General features: G+C 43.4%; 2 protein-coding genes across 3 annotated transcripts in view; both read right to left on the minus strand.

Moving 5' to 3' along the window:
* Positions 1–5,265, minus strand: part of oca2 (oculocutaneous albinism II) — a 37,095-nt gene extending 31,830 nt beyond the window's left edge. Inside the window, exons 1-2 of the mRNA XM_041040647.1 lie at positions 5,211–5,265; positions 1,532–1,783 (exon numbers count right to left, since the gene is read on the minus strand). Of these exons, the coding sequence (XP_040896581.1) occupies positions 1,532–1,773 (242 nt within the window). The 5' untranslated portion in view covers positions 1,774–1,783; positions 5,211–5,265. The remainder of the gene's footprint in view (positions 1–1,531; positions 1,784–5,210) is intronic.
* Positions 5,266–12,814: 7,549 nt separating this feature from the next.
* The window catches only part of herc2 (HECT and RLD domain containing E3 ubiquitin protein ligase 2), a 37,703-nt gene continuing 30,234 nt past the window's right edge, over positions 12,815–20,283 (minus strand). For both annotated transcript variants that reach the window (XM_041039664.1, XM_041039665.1), the window contains 14 exons: positions 20,084–20,261; positions 19,734–19,895; positions 19,306–19,397; positions 19,077–19,216; positions 18,709–18,896; positions 18,315–18,512; positions 18,085–18,168; positions 17,462–17,603; positions 17,129–17,323; positions 16,740–16,852; positions 14,314–14,504; positions 14,067–14,172; positions 13,756–13,968; positions 12,815–13,518 (listed from right to left, as the gene is read on the minus strand). In XM_041039664.1, coding sequence (XP_040895598.1) covers positions 13,246–13,518; positions 13,756–13,968; positions 14,067–14,172; positions 14,314–14,504; positions 16,740–16,852; positions 17,129–17,323; positions 17,462–17,603; positions 18,085–18,168; positions 18,315–18,512; positions 18,709–18,896; positions 19,077–19,216; positions 19,306–19,397; positions 19,734–19,895; positions 20,084–20,261 — 2,275 coding nt within the window. In that variant the 3' untranslated portion in view covers positions 12,815–13,245. The remainder of the gene's footprint in view (positions 13,519–13,755; positions 13,969–14,066; positions 14,173–14,313; positions 14,505–16,739; positions 16,853–17,128; positions 17,324–17,461; positions 17,604–18,084; positions 18,169–18,314; positions 18,513–18,708; positions 18,897–19,076; positions 19,217–19,305; positions 19,398–19,733; positions 19,896–20,083; positions 20,262–20,283) is intronic.

A 20,283-nucleotide genomic window follows, 5' to 3' on the forward strand; every position in this document is an offset into this window, starting at 1 on the left:
CTGTTTAGTTCTCCACAACATTAACAGACTTTCAGCCCATGACGCTTGGCCCAGGCCTCTTTGTCACACTTCAGTCAGTGTTCAAACATATTTCAGTGCCACACAGACAAACTGACAGCCAGCACCACTGCAGCCTTCTTTCTACTGAGGTATGAGCTTTTCAGGCTGGACGAATACTGTCAACATGTCAGATGCGATCATGCTCAGGTTTTTAGCAGCAGTGCTCCCTCACAGCTCATAGAAGAATTAGAGAATTTGACATGTCCTCTGTCCAAATGAGCCAATTTTCCCATTTAATATAAACTCTTTTAATTTTCGTTTATTTTCTCGTTTTCTATTTTTTCTCTCAACCATTTGTATTATTTAAGTGAATCCTTACAATATGTTATGCAATTGTCTATTAATTGATGCCATGTCTTACATACTCTAATGTATTGGCACTGCACCCTACCTGCTAAATCTGTGCACAATCTTTATGCATCTGTGTGGGTGTCTTTTCATGTTCAACTATGCAGGAACTTAAGAATGACAGAGTCTGATTGTCACTCCAGAAATAAAACAGTCACTGTAGAAGATCAAATATCAAACAGCTAACACACCAGTATCAGCTGTAGTAAATTCTTTGTCATGTGCAACTTTGACTTGGTTCATGAAGCAAAAAAATTCCCAGTTTAATCCCAATAACGTCACAGCCACGGGCTTGAGATTAGCAGCCCCCTGAGTGACTGATATGCACACCCACATCCACACACACTTAAGTCTGTCAGTGTGTGAATGTTCTGCTTTTTTCCACATATGTTCGTACATTCCTTGGAAGATTTACGCATCATAGTGTGTGTAATGTGATTCTGCACGTGTGGTTCAAATTCTTTAAACTGTTGTTATGTCTTTACACCAGAAAACCCACTGACAAGAGAGAATGAGGGCTAATCTCTCAACAAACTAGAACATGAGAAAAACCTGTAGTGCACAGACTCTTATTCAGTTATTTACAAATGGCTAAAAACAACAACATTAAACCTACGTTAACTGATGTTTTTGCTGCTGGAGATGAGGCAGTGAAAGTGAATCAGAGCAGTAAAGATGTGAGGCGCTAAAGCGATGGAGCTGAGTGGAGCTGCAGAGTTTGGCGGTGATTACCTGTTGGTCACCATCATGACCTTTCACATACAATAGTTTTTTGATCCACTGTTAATATAAACGTATTGATCATAGTACCTTTAAAGACCAACACAAAGTCTTGGATCAGCTTAGGTCCCAGCGTAAATATCTGCCACTAAAAATAGTCCCCGGTTAAAACACATTTACTCCTGTTCAAAAACTACTAACTACTACTAAAAACTACAGGGCCCTGATGTTTTAGGAAATTATTTAGCCTTTTAAGAAATGAAAGTGGACATTCATGAAACATTTTTAAAACTTTAACACCTCTAAAGCAGCTCTCAAATAATGCTTGTAAAAAATAACACTGCAGTTAATGAGATACCAGTAAACCACCAGGACAGATCAGAAACACATCCAAATGTCATACCCATCCTCTTGTCGAACGGGGACAAAGCCCTCAGTATGGATGACGCACTGTCCTGAGGGCAGGACTGCAGACTGCTGGAGCTTCTGAGTGTCTCTCCTCTCTGAGATGCCCTGCAGCAGACGAAGCTCCCCAAAGTTCCCAGCAACGGCCTCTGGTGACCTCAGGCTGCTCCTGCCCTGATGGCCTTGGGCTGATGTCTGAGACATCTCAATCTCCAGGTTACTTTTGTTCTCCAAATACATGGTGAGGCCACTGAAGGGGACAAGGAAGCACAGCTTTCTTACATTAAATTTCACAATTCATCATCATAAATACTGGACACAGTGCTGACATGTTACCACCCTTCAAGCTTTCTTTTTAAAATGGCATTTTTGCTTTTATCTCTGTTTTGTTCTCCACAAACTCTTGAGGGAATTTCTTTACCACTATGTTCACTTGCTATTTACTAATTTTGTGTGTCTGCCAACTGATGCTGAGCAGGCAGTGTACAGTGGGTTTACCAGAGTAAGAGGGAGTGAACCAAAGTAGAACTGTGGGTCAGAACAATGAGCTGAAAGACACTGAAAAAAGTTCCATAGAGGAAACTGCAGAGTTGGGTTATAAATTTCAACCGCATCAGACATGAATTGTACAGTATGCTGTACAATATTTTTGTATAGCTACATCAAGTTCATAGTTAATTTCTTTAATACAATTATTTTGATTCTAAGATGAAACACTTCCACTGTGGCCATCAACAGATACACTGTCATCTACTAGTTTATACCTCCTTTTCAATTAATCACAACAATCCCACTATCTTCATTTGAAAACATTTTATTTTAGGTGCAGCAGTTGTTTCAATGAATGAAATCAATGTTTGCATAACCTGTTACTATACTAAAATCAAATCATCACAGAGCATATTCAGTATATACAGTGATATTCAGCTGGCAATGTGCAATCAATAAACTATTTACAGTTCAACATTCAGAGAGAACAGTAACAAGGCCGTTTGTAAGTGCTCCTCTAACACCTCGTCTAGCGACGCCACTAAATCGACCAGTCCACGAAAAATCTCGGGGTTGCCGGACCCCTCGATTCCATCGTTGCCTCCAAGGCTAACTCAAACACGCCACAGAATCTGACACAGTCAACATGGCGGCCTAGAATATGGCGGTTCTTGCTCACCTCATCGCTGTGACGACACACAGCTAACATGTAGCTCTCATTCAACCGTGTGGCGATGTTAACTCTTCCAGAAGACCAAAGTTTCAGGCAGCTGTCCATATGCATCTTCGATGTTTCATGTTTTCTCCCCTCCTCTGAGAGATGGTGCATGTCGGTGTCTGTGTTTCCATCCGGGTGAATCAGAGGGCAGGGGTAGCAGAACATCGAGTTAGCTAGCTAGCTTCCTGCTAGCAACGTTTTCCGCTCATACCAGCTCCGTGAAAATCCGCGGTTGTAGGTTTTCCTCGGCTTTGCAGACACCTGCTTGATATCTGAATTTGGTCTGGGTGGTCCTAATTCTTTGGTAGCCAAATTACCTTGATTGCTCCGACGACAGAATGCTAATTCCCGCAATGACGCGATGGAGTTGCTCCTTTGAGGTGCTGTGCTAGCCATGTTGATCTTGAACGTGAACGCGATGCGTATGCGCGCTATGCTTTACCGTCAGAGGAGCACGTGACTTCTTCAGTGCGTATGACGAAAGCACGTTGGGGCAAGCCCTCGCGGAGCCCATAGAAATGCTATGCGAGGTCTACAATTTAAAAAAAAAAAAAAAAAAAAACTTAACAAGTCAATGAGAGCGACTGGAGCGATTTTCGGTCTGACTGAAATCGCCCCAAGGGACTGCTGATTGGTCAATGGTGTTCAGGCTGCTGATTGGACAATGGTGTTCAGGCTGCTGATTGGACAATGGTGTTCAGGCTGCTGATTGGACAATGATATTCAGACTTGGAACAGCAAAATAAACCCTGAAGGTTTTCGTGTGGTCAAGGAGGGCGGCGCCCTATCGCCCACTATTAGCCATCCTCCCCAGAATAATAGGGTTTTTTTTTATCAACTACAAATAAACTACAAACAACACTTTGAGCATACAGAGAGTCATGTGACACATTGCTGATATGAAAATATTGACTTTAAAGTTACAGTAGAGATCTCTCAGCACATTTAAATCAGGTGTTGATTCTGTTATCATAGGTTTGCTGGCTTTTATAACTTTTCACATCAACTGAATTGCAATTATGCAGTTAAGTAAGTAAGTAAGCCAAAGCCTTAACACAGACTGTGGGATGAGTTGGGGGCAGAAGTCATTTACCTTTACATCACTAACCACTCCCTGGGGTTAAAAGGAATAAGGAGCTCTGCTGTACAGCAGAGGCCCATCATCCTTTAGTGCTGATTGAGCCACAGACCATGAAGTCTGCATTGTTAAAGTATGAACTACAAACTGTACATGTAAGTTATCAAATGTAATTTAAAATTGATGTCCTTTGTAATGTGAATTCTACCCTTGTTCTACAGTAACACAGAAGGAAGTCAACATGCATTTTAACAGCTGGGGGATTTTCAGCACCCATAAAACACAGCATGAGGTCAGGGGATGAGGTCAGCCACAGCGGACATGTGGTCCTCGTCAACACAAAGGTTGCATGAATTCGATGGGATTACTGATCACATGAAAGGCAACAGGAACTCACGTGTGAGCGCTCTGCAATAATAACTCTTTGAGGTGGTAGGACTACAGTCCTGTCAAGAGGCGGGAAAGGGCCCCCTAACTGATCCTTCAAACAATTTGCAGGGATGTTTCCAGGAAAAAGGTCACTTTGGGCAGCTACTTTCTTTTTATACATCATTATTTAATGGATTATCAATCAAAAAAAAATTATATATATATATATATATAAAATGGGTGGCAGCTTTAAATTTAAAGTTGCACCATCTATCAAATACACATAACAATCCATTTACACTTATTTCTTATTTATAGAAGACAAATTCAAATTCACATGCCCTTTTCTAAGCATTCAAGATAATGTTAGACTGGTGTCACTTGGTTTAGTTATGCCTCACGTAACATCCTTGTCCAATGCTTGTGATGTGCCTCATCAGTGAGAAGAATGATCCCTTTCATATGACACTCTGCCCGCAGGCTGTGTGTGACGACAAAGACAAACTGCTTTCTTAATTTTTCCACCCTCGTTCACAGCAATTAAAAAATCAAGATAAATGTCTTTGGACAGACGTATTAATATGAAGACAAACCACACTGAGGGGAGGTTAATGACCACGACCACACTGCACAAGACTGTAACAGAAGGATCATATGTGGCAGGTGTGGCACATCTGCACAGTTTTTTTTAAGTCTTATTTTTTATTATATTTAAGTCTAATTTTCAGTGTCTAAAGGACCAAATTATACAAATATATAAATACGGTGTCTAATCAATTCATCAGACATTCTTTTCCATATCAGTGGAATGAAAGGGATTTTTACAAAGCTACTGTTGTACTGTACAGCAGTATTAGGACATAATGCCTAAACCCACTAAAACAAAGGCCACTAGTGTGATGCAGTATTGTAAATCCACTCTACACAGAAAGCAGAAAGGAACTGAGGTGCTAACTTAGAAATTCAATCAAAACTTTTATTTTGATAACAAAATGAGGCAAAGATGAATGTTGGCAAACTTACCTTGCAAATCGTGGTTTTATATGACGATGATGATGATAAGGATGATGAAGACAAGGACGAGGATGATGGTAGCAGTGCTGATGGTGATAGTTTATGATGTTAAATGATGGACATCCAAGAGCAAAATCACACGTAATTCATGCTGACTGTCCTGTCAAAATGCTGGTGTGATGCTGGGAGCTTTTTGTTTTTGCTGTTATATTTGAGCACAGTGACGTGGTTGGAAACGAGAGAGGCTGAGGTGTTTCTTCTCCTCTCCTGTGCTCCCCAGCAAAGGAGGGAGATGTTCCCGAGCAGTCTGGGTCTGGAGGAGCTGAGGAGGTGGAGGGGAGTGGCACAATTTGCTCTCCACTAATAACAGCTCAACAGAAAACTTTCCCATTCAAACACTCTCCCCTTTTTACAACCAAACTCCCCTTGCTGCTTAGCCGCCGCCTCCTCCCTCCTCCACACCATACCCCTGTGCTCCAAATCCACCAGTGAAGAGAACATTCAAGTCTCTTGAACTAAATACAAACGAGTTTCAGTCCTAAATAAAGGGAAAGTCATGACTGATGACAGATTTTTTACCAGATTGTATTGTATGACAGGTTAGCTGTGTCAGGTGGATATGTTAAAGATGATGTCATAGACTTGATCCTGTCCAGATGACTCAGAGGGTAATATTATTCTTTATTTGCAGTCAATGCAGTAGCATTGTTTGACTTTTATCCTGCTATATTATGCTGCTCTTGATTTTTCTGGGAGGGAATGTCTAATATGTCAATTATAAACCACTGAGCCTAACTCACTATAACAGGGTGAGCCAACTCCACAGATTTAAGATATAGAAAGGTCAGACAGGTCAGAGACAGAGGGGCTTCGAGGAAAACTTAAACCCTCAGACTGCATTTTCAGAGAAGAATGTACAAGTTTTTCTTTGCTTTTAGCATCTCCTCTCCAAACCTATTCAACCTATTCAAGTTTTCATTCCACAAAGATGCAAATGTAAACCTTTGATTTGGCTGCTGGTGCATTTGTTTTGTCTAAATAGATGTAAAAATGCCTCTAAATGATTAGAAGTCTTCATGCAGATGCAGATTTGAATGGGGGGTATGTGAGTGTGTCTGTGGGGAGTGGAGGAGCCAGTTAAGCCAGACTTAGTAAGAGGTCAGAAGGTCAGAAAGAATGTCTAAAAAAATGTTGTGAAAACCACCCAATTAAATGCACTGTCCAAAAAATAGACTTTCTAGTTACAGCTTAACTGCCCATCAAATTACCTCTAACTGTAATCAGCATAGAAAGTTAATGTTTAAGCCCAAAGCCCTGGAAGCCAAAAAGCATCAGAGGAACCACGAAGCTCTGCTTCCCAAACTGACCCGTGATTCTATTTATGCATCTGCACCAAAAATAGTTTAATGTTCTGAAATCGGTGAGAATCGACCAGCGCTAACACCACAAATAAACCGATAAACTTAAAAACGTAAAGTTTTCTTTCTTTTTGGGTCTTTCATCCCAGAGGATGAAACCAAAAACACACCGTGAAGTGTTAAATTTAAAAAGAAAACAGTGACTCAGGATAACATTTGGTCATTTGGGGTGGCGCCTTTAGGCACGATAACAAAATCAGGGGGTGTGTATCTAATCACCAACCATGACAGCGGGATTGGTATTCTCTTTTTTTACTTTGTAAGTCTGTCATCATGACAAATTGTCCTTTAGACATCAGCTGTAGCCAGAACTACCACAGAGGTGGCTTTGAGTGTTTACGTGTCCGTCCGTCCGTCCGTCCGTCTGTCCATCTGTGGACAGATGTTATCATCACAACAGTGTCATAACTGTGCAAGATGTTGTCACAAAACTTCAGGTTCTGTAGCTGAGATTAAAATGAAGGTCGAGTATGAAGATAGGTGTGGTCCGACCCATGAGTACTGAGTCCTCATATAATAATGACCACTGAGTACTCATGGGTCCACACGTCAACATCGTCGTGGCAACGTCGTGGCTGGTGAGATCCCGTCTTGGTCTTTAGTTTAATCTCTTAATACATTTGCTTTTGACCCAACACAACTGAGCAGATTAGGATTTTAACATCCTGCTATCCATGAGTAAAAGCCAGTGAACCTGACTAACAGCACCTAAGTGATTAGAAACTCCCACCGCTGAAACCTCCCTCTCAGAAAATTATCTGTCCATTGAACTGAACACAATCAGTGACAAAAATATATTTCCATTAACTCTTCTTTGCAAAATGATCTTTGCAGCTGAGTGACTGCAGCACTGGCTTCTTTCATTCTCAGAAATCAGAAGACAATGTTTCCCATTGAGCAGCTGGAGTCACCTGGTCTGGACCCGCTGTCGCCTGTGACACCAGAAGATGAAAGCTACACAGAGAAGATGCCCGGGGGGGAGACTGCACACTGGTCTTGTGGGGTGATGTGAGACATAGTAGGAGGAACAGAGCAATCACATGTACAACAAGGAGAGAAGAGAGTGAGCCAGAGGCTTTGAATGATGTTAACGAGCCACTACCGACTCTGAGAGTCCTGGATGAATGAGTTACTCACTGCTGAATCTCCTGCGTGCACAAACTGAGTGGTCATACCAACAAAGTCATGTGACGCAGGATTGAAATCATCATCATCGTCGTTGTCTTGAATAGTGATTGTGAATTGTGATTTTGTAAGATTCTTACTAATGTACTAATAAAGAATGAATCACTCACTGTCTCTTTGATCCTTGCAGCCTCCTGTTCATTAACATTTACATGTTTGTAATGAATGAAGTGAGCGTGAAGTGGCCACACACAACGCTTTCAGGAGGCAGAGTGCCTGAGAAGGGTCAGAGGCAGCCGTGACCTCTTTTTCTTCTCCAGACTCCAACACATTCGATTTGAAATAAAATCACTGACAGTACATTAAAGTGCCAGATCTCAGCTTTAATTTGAGCAGGTTTACATCAGTATAGGTGGTGAAAAGAAGCCCATTGATTGGACACTGAGTCTGAGGGCAGAGAACAGTTCCCACAATCAGACTTTCGACTGCTTTGGACCAAGAAGGTCCATATTTGCCATTTTATGATAGTGAAACGGTATTTTGCAAAGTATAGAGTGGAAGTATGGAGCAGGAAGGAATCACAGGTAGCAACACAAATACTATATATTGTTTTTCATGCTTTGTGTTTCAAAAGCCAAAACTCCTCATTGATGTTCCACACGCAAGGAGAAACCAGAGAATGAACCAGGGTTCATAAAATACATTTGAAAAAATATTATTATCACACATTAAAAAACAAGGGGACGTGTGTTGTAACACAGCTTTTCTTCTGTTGTTTGCTTTAAGCTAAAAACTGTTCTACAGAAATGTAAGGTTTCTTGGTGGACCCCGTGGTGAGGCAGTTTTTATAAACTGCTCCTTCCAAAGTCAAAAAGGAAGTTTGAGCCTCAGCTGTTTCACTTAATCATCGCACTCCTCATCAGGCTGGTGAGAATCAGATGTTGCCTTCATTACAGAGCCTGGGGGCATGCACTGTATTCACTACCCTCCCTCTCAGTCTCCTGTAGATGAGTGGGATCATGTGCCGCCAACTCGGTGACCTCTCTGGCTCAGCAGATAACTAACCAACCATTTTGAGAGGAACAATGGGCGAGGGCCTAAGCCAACCTATCCCAGTTCATCAGGGCTGTGGCACAAATGGCTCACAGCCAAGCTCAAGCTGGTTGACTCACTGGGGACTGAGAACAATTCCTGTCTCTTAGCTGGTTTGGACCTGTCATATAAAGTCGGTTTTTGGGGGGTTTCATGGTGCCAGATCCTCAGAGCGTGGTTCCGCTGTTGTGAGGAGACATGATGGTATTTTGATGATATTGTCTGATTCCACAAACATTTCCAAGCCTCCGTCAGAACAGCTGAACTTCTTATCCTTTGGACAGTGCAGCGACTGGCCATAGGTCAATAGTTTAAGCTTCCCAGTAGCTGTGGTGGTGCTGGCATGAAATTTTCATAGGCTGCCCGAAGGCCTCCTCTGATCCTTCAGGGGTGCAAAGGAGCTGCCTGGTTTCTTTGTGTAAAAGGCGGCAGTTGATCAGTGGCATAGGTCAAATCACTCAAAGACTGGAGACAGAACCTGGCAAACAAAATGTTTTGGACACAGAGGGACAGGAGGGACAGGGAGCAACTGATGGGACACCATGTAAAGATGATAATTTTGTACAGAGGTCATCAGCAATGTGATCCTAAGGCTAAGCACAGCTGTGGATGAAATATTCAGATCCTTCACTTAAAGTAATTGGCTATAAACAACATCTTTACTTCTTTCTTTAAGTGATTATAACTGTCATCTGATAAATGCAGTGGAGTAAAAAGTACAACATTTAACTGTGAAATGTGACGACACTATGGAGCGGCATCACATCAAATACTCATTTGGTTCTGGTTGGCTCATTCATCCGGTATCAATAAGATGAAACTGAAATCACTGAAGAAAAATTTGGATGGTGAAGCTACCATCCGGGGGGGGGGTGTTTGGGTGGGGCTGTGCCCTTATCTAACAGCAAGCAACTTTGTTTGTTTGTTTGTTTGTTTGTTTGTTTGTTTGTTTGTTTGTTTGTTTGTTTGTTTGTTTGTTTGTTTGTTTGTTTGTTTGTTTGTTTGTTTGTTTGTTTGTGGGTGCTGGTGCTGGTTATAGTTCACTCTTTGGAATTAAAAAGAAGCAGGAAGAAAAAGCATAAATGTTCCAGTGGAGAATTCTGTAATGTAAATTTCTTTAAACGTAAAGAAGTCGCTTTTATACCTAGACATTAAAGGTAAAAAAAAAAAACAGAAAAAAAGATGTTAAAGATCCTAACAGTATGTTAACTATGTGAAATGGAAGTTTAAAACATTATTAATATACAATGTATAGCATGTAAGGGAACTGTCATATTACAGCATGAAGCTGTGAGGTTAGTGTGCAGGTAAAACACCATAGACACACATCATACATATTTAAATGTGTAGATTTATGTATAAGTGCACACACAACTCATAAACATTCATGTATGCATAAACACTGCACTGAAACACTGGATCTTTACTGTGGACCTTCCCTGTGGTCCTTTCTGCCTGTTAAAAATAACTGGATAATGCTTTAATGTAAACTATTAAGCAGCAGCCCCTCATAATGACAGTGTTAGTCTGTATGAGCAGCACTAAACAAAAGGTCACGTTAAGCTGTTAAACGTGTCTGCAGAAGAGTCTCAGGCCACTGCGTTTGGATCACGCGGGTCCAGCGGATGCTACCCGGCTCAGGATGGTTTAGCCAATTTGGCGGACAGACAGACGGACAGACAGATAGCGAGGGAAGGCAGCGCTGTGGGTCTGCAGCAGCATGTGACTGCATGTGGGAGGTAGACAAAAGCATGATGGCTCTGTGTCTGCAACTTTTAAAAAGCCCTTTCTTGTGTTTCTGTTGATGCCCACCCAGGACCCAACAGGACCTTCTCTGTTTGAGAGAGAGAAGTATTGGAATTGTTTATAGATCTGTCAGGAGCTTTACTGTATTTATAACCACTGAAACTGAAAAGTCACCTGTGTCCACAAATTTTCTGCATTCATAAACTGAAGCTCAGTTTTAGATGTTAGGCACCGATGGGCGACTGACTATAAGTGTTTGTTTGGGACTGAGTGGATCAGTCATGTGTAGTATAACTGATCAAAGTCTGCATAACCGTGGCCAGAGTTATGAGAACCGCTGGACCATGTATAACTAGTATTCACTCCTGGAAAGGCTGAGTATGAGAGTGACTCTGAGTGGTGGGACGAGGAATGAGACTGAGTATATTTGCTGTATTGGAGGAAAGTTTGCAGTAAAAAACAACATTTAAATCCTCTGAGAACTTAACAGAAAATATTCACGACTAAACGAGCAACAATCAAAGTTAAACTTTGTCATGTTTAATTAATGGCTCAATACTCAACAGCTCTGTGAGTTAATGCTAACTCACAGTGACAATGCAAACATATGGATGTTTCTGGAATATACTATATTTACCATCTTCATCTTCTTAGTTTAACATGTTAACATGCTAACATTTACTAATTAGCACAAAACACAAAGTACATTCAATATCATGACTTTTCAGATATTTGGTCATAAAGCAACGTACTGGACTCCTTCAGGGGGAACTCAGGGTTTCCAGGCCTTTAGAGTGGTGCAGCGCTTCATCACTGTGAACAGAGTCAGAAGTATTAGATAGAAACCTGTAAAAAAAAAGAAAAGAAAAAAAATGAACACGTCCATTCACATTTTGCCAGTGTAGTTGCAGACTAGTTTATGTAACAGACTATATGACACGTAACCATACAGCTGTGGATGAAGGAGACCGTTCATTCCTTGTCTCCTCCCCCCTCCCTCCTCCCTCCTCCCTCCTCCCCCGTCCCTCCCTGCCTTCAGACTGGACTGTATTGAAAAGCACCTGACTCCCTCCAGTATAATGTACTTTTACAGAAAAAGCACTAAGTCGACAAAGAATGCTAATGATTTTTAAGCCAAATCAAGACGCTTTTTTTTTCCTTCTCGTGCCTTTGAACTACACACAACTATGCATGAACTAACGAGGTGGAGTGGACGTAGACGGCGCACACATGCACACACACACACACACACACGAGGGAGTTTACTACAGCTGGAGACACTATGAGGAATGTGGAGTCTGTGCATGACTGAGTGGGGGTCTCCAGATCCCCTCCATCACATCACCATTTTTCCCAGCACGAGTGAGGCACAGCCCCTCATCATGCTCGAGCACTGCTGACAACAGCACGCTACAGAGGTAATTATGGGAGATTTCCTTAATCCCATCGAGCTTCGAGGTTATCAGTGGTGTCCAGTATCAAGGCAACACTCCACCGTCGTCCTGCTACAACCTTTGTGCCGTATATTAAAAGGGATTCTTTAAGAAATCAAAAAGAAAATCTGATTTAATTTTGACTAAAGCACCACCTGGTGAAAGGAGGGAAGAAAACCCAAATCTCTGACCTAGTTTGGAAAAATTCAATCCAGTGGTTCCATGAGGAGATCAGCCTTTTAACCCTTTCCATACACATTACATTTACACAATAACCTTAATCCAGACTACAATGTCTGACAAAGATTTATAGCTTAAAAAAAAATCCAGGAAATTGATGTCATTTTGAAATTATTACAAACACCCCCTGTATCAATTTGTGATGCATTTGTTTTTCTAAAACCCTTTCAGATCCTGCCTGCTGTTCAGCTGGCACACAGAAAACACACACACACACACACACACACACGCGCACGCACACGCACATGCACACAGTTGTTCCAGCTGAGAACATGTCACTCCGACACCAAAATGTACCATCACAAAGGTTTCAGTCTTTTTTCCTTTGTATTTATTAACAGAAATGTATTAACATTTAATATGCAGGAATGAGACCTTCGGTGGATACATGGCACAATCATATTATATACATTCTTCAAGGAGACAGTGCAGAAACATGGTGGGGGCAGGGGTAAATACAGGAATCTAAAATGACCCTTCAGTGGGCTCTGACTGACGTGAGCCGAGTGAGAAACACTGATTCTTTTCAAGTTAAAAATGTTGCTTGTTTTTTTTTTTATATATATAAAGAAACATGGCTATTACCAAGAAACAAAAAGTGATACTACTGTTTTGTTGCACATCAATTTCTATATACAAACTAAGGACAGGTAATTCACACAAACCAGGAGGAGGAATCTACCACAGTGCTAGGCTGGAGCCTTTTTTTAAACTCTGTAACTGTAATATTTTACATAATTCCCATGTAACACAACAATCACGTGTGCAGCTGATCACCCCACTTTATTTTAAAGAAACTAAATCAGAGCAAACCTGTGTTTGTTCCTCTCTTTAGCTTATAATGCTTTTAAAGCTCATTGCACATTTTTCCCCCACAGACGTTTGTGTCTTAGTAGAATGCCTGTATGAATGTGTGTATTACCAGCTGAGATCAACACAGTCTCTCTGTGGTAGCTCTCCTTCCACTCATCCCTCTGCAGAGGTCAGAGTTCAGTGTCCTGTTAGGTAGTCCTGGGTGGAGTCGGAGGCGAAGGAGTCAGCGTCCTCGTTATCGGAGTCTTCGCTGCTGTCGTCGGCGGCGGGCTCCCCGGACAGGGCGATGCGGGCGTAGTCGTCGGTGTCGATGGACTTGCAGAAGTGGATGGCGTATTTCAGTTTCTCCTCCAGCACCTGTTTACACGAGTACCTGGGCAGCTTGAGCAGGAAGAAACACGTGTAGGACTCCGGCAGGAAGTGGTCAGGAGGGTTGTACTTATCCAGGACCTACAGGAAGTAAACATTAAATTAGATCCAGTTTGAGAAAGTCAGATGTCTACAGCCAGAAGTGCGTTAGCTTAGCTTAGCATAAAGTCTGGACAGCCTGGTTCTGTCCAAAGTAGGGATCTTCTCACCTTTATCACAGATGAGCAGTACATAATAAGCTCGATTCAGGTGTCAAATATAACACACGTCCCAAAATGTGAAACGACGCCTTCAACATGTCAGTTTTCCACTTCTCACCTGCACGACAAAATCTCGCCCACGGAAGTCGGCGATGGTGCGAGGCAGACGTGTGCGACCCCAGACGAACCTCAGGAAGAGAGACCTCTCCGTGTTGGAGAACGACTCCATCACCTCCCAGAACCACTGGATGAGCGGTGCTGTCGGCTCCACTCCCTTGTAAGTGGCCACTGACTTCAGCAGGTGGAGAGGGATGTCTGGGCTTCCACACACCTGAGGGAGGGGGTGGGGGAGAGGGTGGGGGCAGTTACTGTAAAAATCTGCCCGTGGAGCGAGAACAGAAACAACATTCACAAACGGTTTCCACTCACCATAGTTTCCAGCTCGTAACCGGTGAAAAGAGAGAGCAAGGGAACAGGAACCACTCGAGCCATGCCCTCACGAACTGCAGACACCTGCTCATCAAACTCATGGAGCCTGCAGGGTGGAAAACAAGAAGAGGAGACGGGAAGGTTAAAACACACACACACACACACACCTACCTACCTACACACACACACACACACACACACACACACACACACACACCTACCTACACACACACACACACACACACACCTGTAGTTAATTGCCAGGCGGACGTATTCTGCACGGTTCTCCAGGGTGATGTGGGAGTACTTGGAGCTGAGCTGGATGTCCTGGCCGCTGGCGTTGGGCACTGTGAACGGCAGGGTCATGGCCTCAAACTCCTCAGCTGTGGCCTCGTTGTCCCGAATATACATCAAGCCAGGAATAAAATCTTTATCGACCTGGGAGGAACAGATCAGACGTAAAGAAACACATTTCAACTAGTCTGTTCCATCCATTCGTCTCTTAATAAACTATAATTTAGCAGGTATGTGCAGGACATCCATATGACTGTGTGTGTGTGCTGCGTGTGTGTACGTGATCACGCTCATGCTCTTGTGCCCACAACACAGTTCCCGTGAGCTCCACAGCGATCCACTCTTTGTGTCTTGTGCTGGATTCATTTCCCATCTAACCTTTCTAATACCCCAAGGGCAAAACCACAAAACAAGAGAAGCTCTGTGAGGGAAAAAGGGCCTTTTTTCCAAACCACTATTCTCCCAAAGATGGTTCAGGAGCTCATGATCACAGCGTGAGGGCAGGAGCGGACTCACGCCATCTGTTAAACAAAAGCCAAGGCTGTGGTTCATAATTCCTTTTACTAAAATGAATGCAGGTGATATTTACAAATGTCTTTGAAGAGCAGATTAAGTAAAAGTTTACAGAAAGGTTTCATACTGTAGTATTCTGTGCCATTTAGAGAGCAGGGACATGATGGGCTTATGGATTAATATGTGGAGGAATGCATAGGAATGTGTTCTTTCAGGTTATAATGCAAATCACAAGGGCTTGAAACGTTATATAATATCTGACATAAAGAGAGGCATTCCTTTATGTAGCTCGGAGGCAGAGATGTTAGGTTACGTAGAAACGATTCGAGCCCCTGCAGAGTTAGAATACGCTAAAATCATCGTTAAACACTTTCTGTCAGGTTCATTCATGAGTTAGATCAAGCAAACTCTTAACTGCAGAAACTTGTTATAAGTTTTTGGTAAAAGCCGCCTGTGCATGAGAAGTTGCACACTCTTCTCTGCCAGTCCTGCTCCATTTATGGCAAAGTTTCATTCACAAAATGTCTCTGAAGAGTAAAAAGAATTTCACACTGCAAAGCTTCAGGTCAGAGGTCAGAGGTCAGCTTCACAGTCAGAAATCAGCTGACAGAAACACAACCATAAAAGTGCAGCGGATTTTAAAAGTCTGACACGTTGAAGACCCACCACGCCTCAAACTCCCCCCTCAGAAAATTAAAAAAAAAAAAAAAAAAAATCAAGACAATCAAATTTTAATAAAGTTCCCACAATGTTTTGGGGATTGTAAACAGGATAATGTTGCCATGGATACAGAGAGTTTGCTGTGGGCTACACCTTCAGGAGCCTATATTCAGCCTGTATTTGTTTCATTTGTCACCGGTTTAACTTAGAACATGATGATTCTCAGGTCAGTTCTTGAGTTACAAGCAGCATCTTTGATTTTCATGTGATGGATGTTTGACATCCGCAGTGTCTCAGTCACACTGAATCTATAAATGTGTTTCATGTGTTTGTTCAGATGTGACTGAATTGGAAAGATTTCTTATGCAACCTGGAGCAGTTAGGACCTGAGGGTTTTAATGAGATGTGTGTCACGGTCTCTGCTGCTGCTCCGGCTGCTCACCACGCTGACAAATGGGCCAAACTACAATAATTCACTAACTCCTTGTAGTTTTTAGGGCACATGCATGCACCTGTCCCTGTCACCTCAAACTGTACCTTAGTATTCTGTGTTTCTCTCTGTGCACCCTTCAACTCTCCTGCAGACGACCAGTCTGCTCACCTCAGGATCAAACACCAGCTCAGAGTCAAAAGTTCTGCCTAAATTACAGGTTTCAGTCAGTTTTTTTTTTTTTTAAACATTATTAGGAAAGGCACCCAGACTGGACGGGACTGTGCTGGGACCAGAGGAGGTAATTATAGTGATCTATGATGTGGAGTTTTTCCAGCTCCAGCAGGGAAATACATAATACAGGACACAGGTGGACACAGGTGGACACAGGTAACACAGGTGGTTCCACGATTTATCAGACCACACAGTTAAGTATGATCTGCATGGTAATATATACTACTTCTACAGAGGTCCAGCGTGGGACTGGCCACTGGACATACCTTTATTTGTTGGCCCTCACTGTGTGCATGAGAGCATGCTGCAAATACCATGTGTTAATGACGTGTGCGACAGATGTGGACCAAGGCTGAATTTTGTTTGCACAATTCTAAGAAAATTTCTGAATGTTACAGTGTTTGAATGAACCACTCATTCATGCCACTTCAGATAAAGGTTTTTGCATGAGTGGTTCTTGCATGGGGCACACTCGATTAATCAGAACATACCACACACACACACGCACTGAGAGCGTCTGAGGAGCAGGGCTGTGTACGTACCTCACTGAGGTCAGCAATGGTCAGGTTCATGCCTGCCAGCTGTTTCCATACGGGCTCTGCCAGATTCAGACTGAGAGGGCTTCCAGTCCGGATTGCAATGCCCAGGAGAACTCCTGCAGACACAGCAAGGCAGAGGGCATTAGTCACAGATCAGACCTGAACAACACTGTGCTGTCACTGTGCTGTAGAAAATGTTTTCAGAAAAAAACAAAAAAACAAAACAGGAACATCTATATGAAATGAAGCATGGTAAACAGGCCGGGTGTTTTATCAGTGAAAATGCACAGGAAGCGTTTGTGTGTTTTAAAATAAACATGCACATTTTCAGTTTTTGTTTATCTAGGATTAACACCCCAGAAGACCTGACTGGGAGATTAACTGGATTATACCTAGAAAGCGGAACATGCTCATGTGAAGAGGGGACTTGGCTGCGGGGTTGAGCAGGAAACAGTCCCTGTTGGCGCCTGACTCGTCGCGGCCGTTGGGGGTGACAATGAGTAGCGGAGTCAGGGCGTTCTGCAGCTCCTCGCACATTTCTGCGATGGACTCGCTGTAGCCTCCGCCGCAGTCGTCCACAGACTCCCCTGAGAAAAATAAAAAAATGTATAATTAAAATGACCAGGATGAGGAAACGTGCTCAGGACTTGTTCTGAGGATAATTCCACATTGATCTTGAAGAAAATGTCACATCAGAGACATTTTTTTTGGACATGGACACATACCCACAAATTTGACCTTCCAGACACGGTGAGGAAGCAGCAGGCTGTCTGGGCTGAACGAGCTCATTTTGGCACACATCTGACCAAACACAGACTTGGTCCCGTCGGGACCTGCCAGACCCCCTTTGCTACGGGAACGCTTCACCTGCAGGGTGGGAAAAAAAAAGAAAGATTATGGTTTGATGTGTTTCGGTTCTGTGCTTAATAACCTCCTCCTGCATAGAGAGGAAGGACTGATGGGCATGAACCCATGGACATGACAGCTCTGTGCACAGGGGTTACAACCACAGTTACAGGGGGGGGGGGGGGGGGGGCATTGCTCCGAGCCAAGGCTCTATGTGGAGCGAAGCCTAAAACTCAGTCCAGGAACCCCCACAGACAAACTACAGCGCAGACACACACACACCACAGAAAAATCCCCTTATGAAAGACATCACATGTAATGCTCAGGAGCCTGTCTGGAACATGGCCTCACAGTGAGAGTGAGGGGAGGAGGAGGAGGAGGGAACTACAGTAAGAGGGAAGAAGAGACTTGAAGAGAGATGAAGAAAGAAGAAAGTCACTGTGAGACAGACTATGAGTGAGCAAATGTTTAAAACGTGTGTTTGCATATATTCCTACTGTACCTGTATCCTGTTGAGCTCCACCACAGGTCCGTGCTGTCTGTCCCTCACCATCGTGGCTTGAACCACCTTCCTGAAAGCTGCTTCCTGTTCACAGAGAGAAAAATCCCGTCAGACAAATAAAGATTATGTTTTAATGTCAATTAAATTTTCTAAATTTTTCATTTTGGCTACATGAAACTCTGTGTGTGCTTCAGATGCGTGTTTCCGGGTCTGAATTCCACGCCTCCCACCTTGCCCTGGGAGATGAGGATGCCCCTGAGCGTGTCGAAGCCCACCGAGGGCCCGTGGCCCGTCTGCCCCAGCCGACCCTCCAGGTCAAACATGGGTATGCACGGGCAGAAGAGCTCTGAGATGTGATGCAGGAGAAGAAGCCTGTTCCTCAGGGCCATGATGGGGATCTCTTGCAGGTGGTTGTACTCCATGGGAACCTTTAACACACCACAGAGACAGCTGGAGACTGACAGCGTGATACATTTGAGGGTCTGGAGATGGCTTGTTTTAATGGTGCTTGTGTCTACAAAGCTTTACTGCCATCTACAGGAAGCTGTAATTACTGTCCAGAGATAAAAAAAAATTGAATTAGGTTCCATTGAAAGCACAGGTAAGTGTAAGTAAGTACAGTACCTGTGCAGGCAGCTTCCCAGCGTTGGTGGGCTTGCTCGTGGACCAGGCGAGGGTGTGAGCAGAGCCACAGGCCACCCTGTTGATTTTCTTGCCCTGGAGGGCAGCCACCAGCCGCGGCCTCTGGATGGCATTAGTGGTCCCATCTCCAAGTTGGCCCTCATCATTGTCACCCCACGTATACACTTCTCCTGTGCCAAACACAACAGCAAAGCTTTCTGTGGAGCTGCAATCCAACCACACTAAGCTGAACCCTCAGGACTCGATAACACATGACAACGTGGCAAAGACACGTTGTAAAATAAAATGATCTGAAATAAATGAATAAAAAGAGATGATTAACAACAATAATCTGCAGTGGTCCTCCCTACCATCCTCTGTGCAGCACACACAGTGCAGTGACCCCGTAGCTATGGCGATGACCTTCTTCCCCTGTAGACCCTGGACCTGTCTGGGCCGTCGAACATGGTCGTCAGAGCCGTGGCCCAGCCGATGATAGTCTCCTTTCCCCCTTTGAATGACACGACATAAACACGCAAATAAGTTCTCAAGTGTAACATCTGAACATTTCCCATTGACAAAAAAAAAACCTGTACATACCATGTGTACACTGCCCCAGACTTGGTAAGAGCCACAGAAAACTGTGACCCACACTCCACTTTGACCACACCAAGACCAGTGAGGGAGTCAATCTGAAGACAAAAAAGAAAAAAGAAAAACGAATCAACCGTTTGATGCAGCATTAGAAAGTGAGTCAATCTATTTCCTAAAATGTCAAACTATTCCTTTAAAGACTAAATCAGCCACCAGGGTCGAGTTTTAAGCTAGCAGTGTTTAACAGAAATGGCTATGGCTAATTTTCTTACATAAAAATGAAAAACTAATTAAAAGCTTGATGCTTTTTTGCTTAGCTTGTAGTTTTCATACTCTGCTCCCTTTCCATTTAAAATAACAAAAGAAAGAGGACAGAAGTATAAAGTGATGCCTTCGCTGACCTCCAGTACACACCGCTGGGTAATCAACCGTACCTTCATGGGGATTTTGCAGCCATCACTGCCTCCCCGTCCCAGTTTGCCGTAGTCCCCGTCTCCCCAGGACCAGACCATGTCATCATCCGTTAAACACAGCGTCTGGGCATCCCCACTGCCGCAGGCTACGTCAATGACCCTGTGACCTTGTAGAGCATCCACCTGGATAAACCACACAGACGCAAACATCAGCTTTACCTCACGTCAGTGTGAGGCAGAGTGAACAGTTTGATTCCTGTCCAAACACTGACACATGTACATGTTGCTGAAACACTTCAGGTTGACAACAGTTATTTTTTTCATGTTAAGTGCACAGTATTTTGAGTCGTGTGGGCAAAGCGTTGACTGACCAGCTTTGGTTTAAGCTGGTCTTCGCTGTCTCCGTGGCCCAGTCGTCCGTAGCGACCTTTGCCCCAGGTGAAGAGCTCTCCGCTGGCAGTGATGCAGGCGCTGTGAGCTCCTCCGGCTGCAATATCCACCACTTCAACTCCCCTCAAGGACTCGATTACACGAGGACGGTCACAGGGGCTAAAGTCAAGAGGACTCACAG

Source organism: Toxotes jaculatrix, chromosome 6 (genome assembly GCF_017976425.1).
Source record: "Toxotes jaculatrix isolate fToxJac2 chromosome 6, fToxJac2.pri, whole genome shotgun sequence".
NCBI classification, from domain to species: Eukaryota; Metazoa; Chordata; class Actinopteri; family Toxotidae; genus Toxotes; species Toxotes jaculatrix.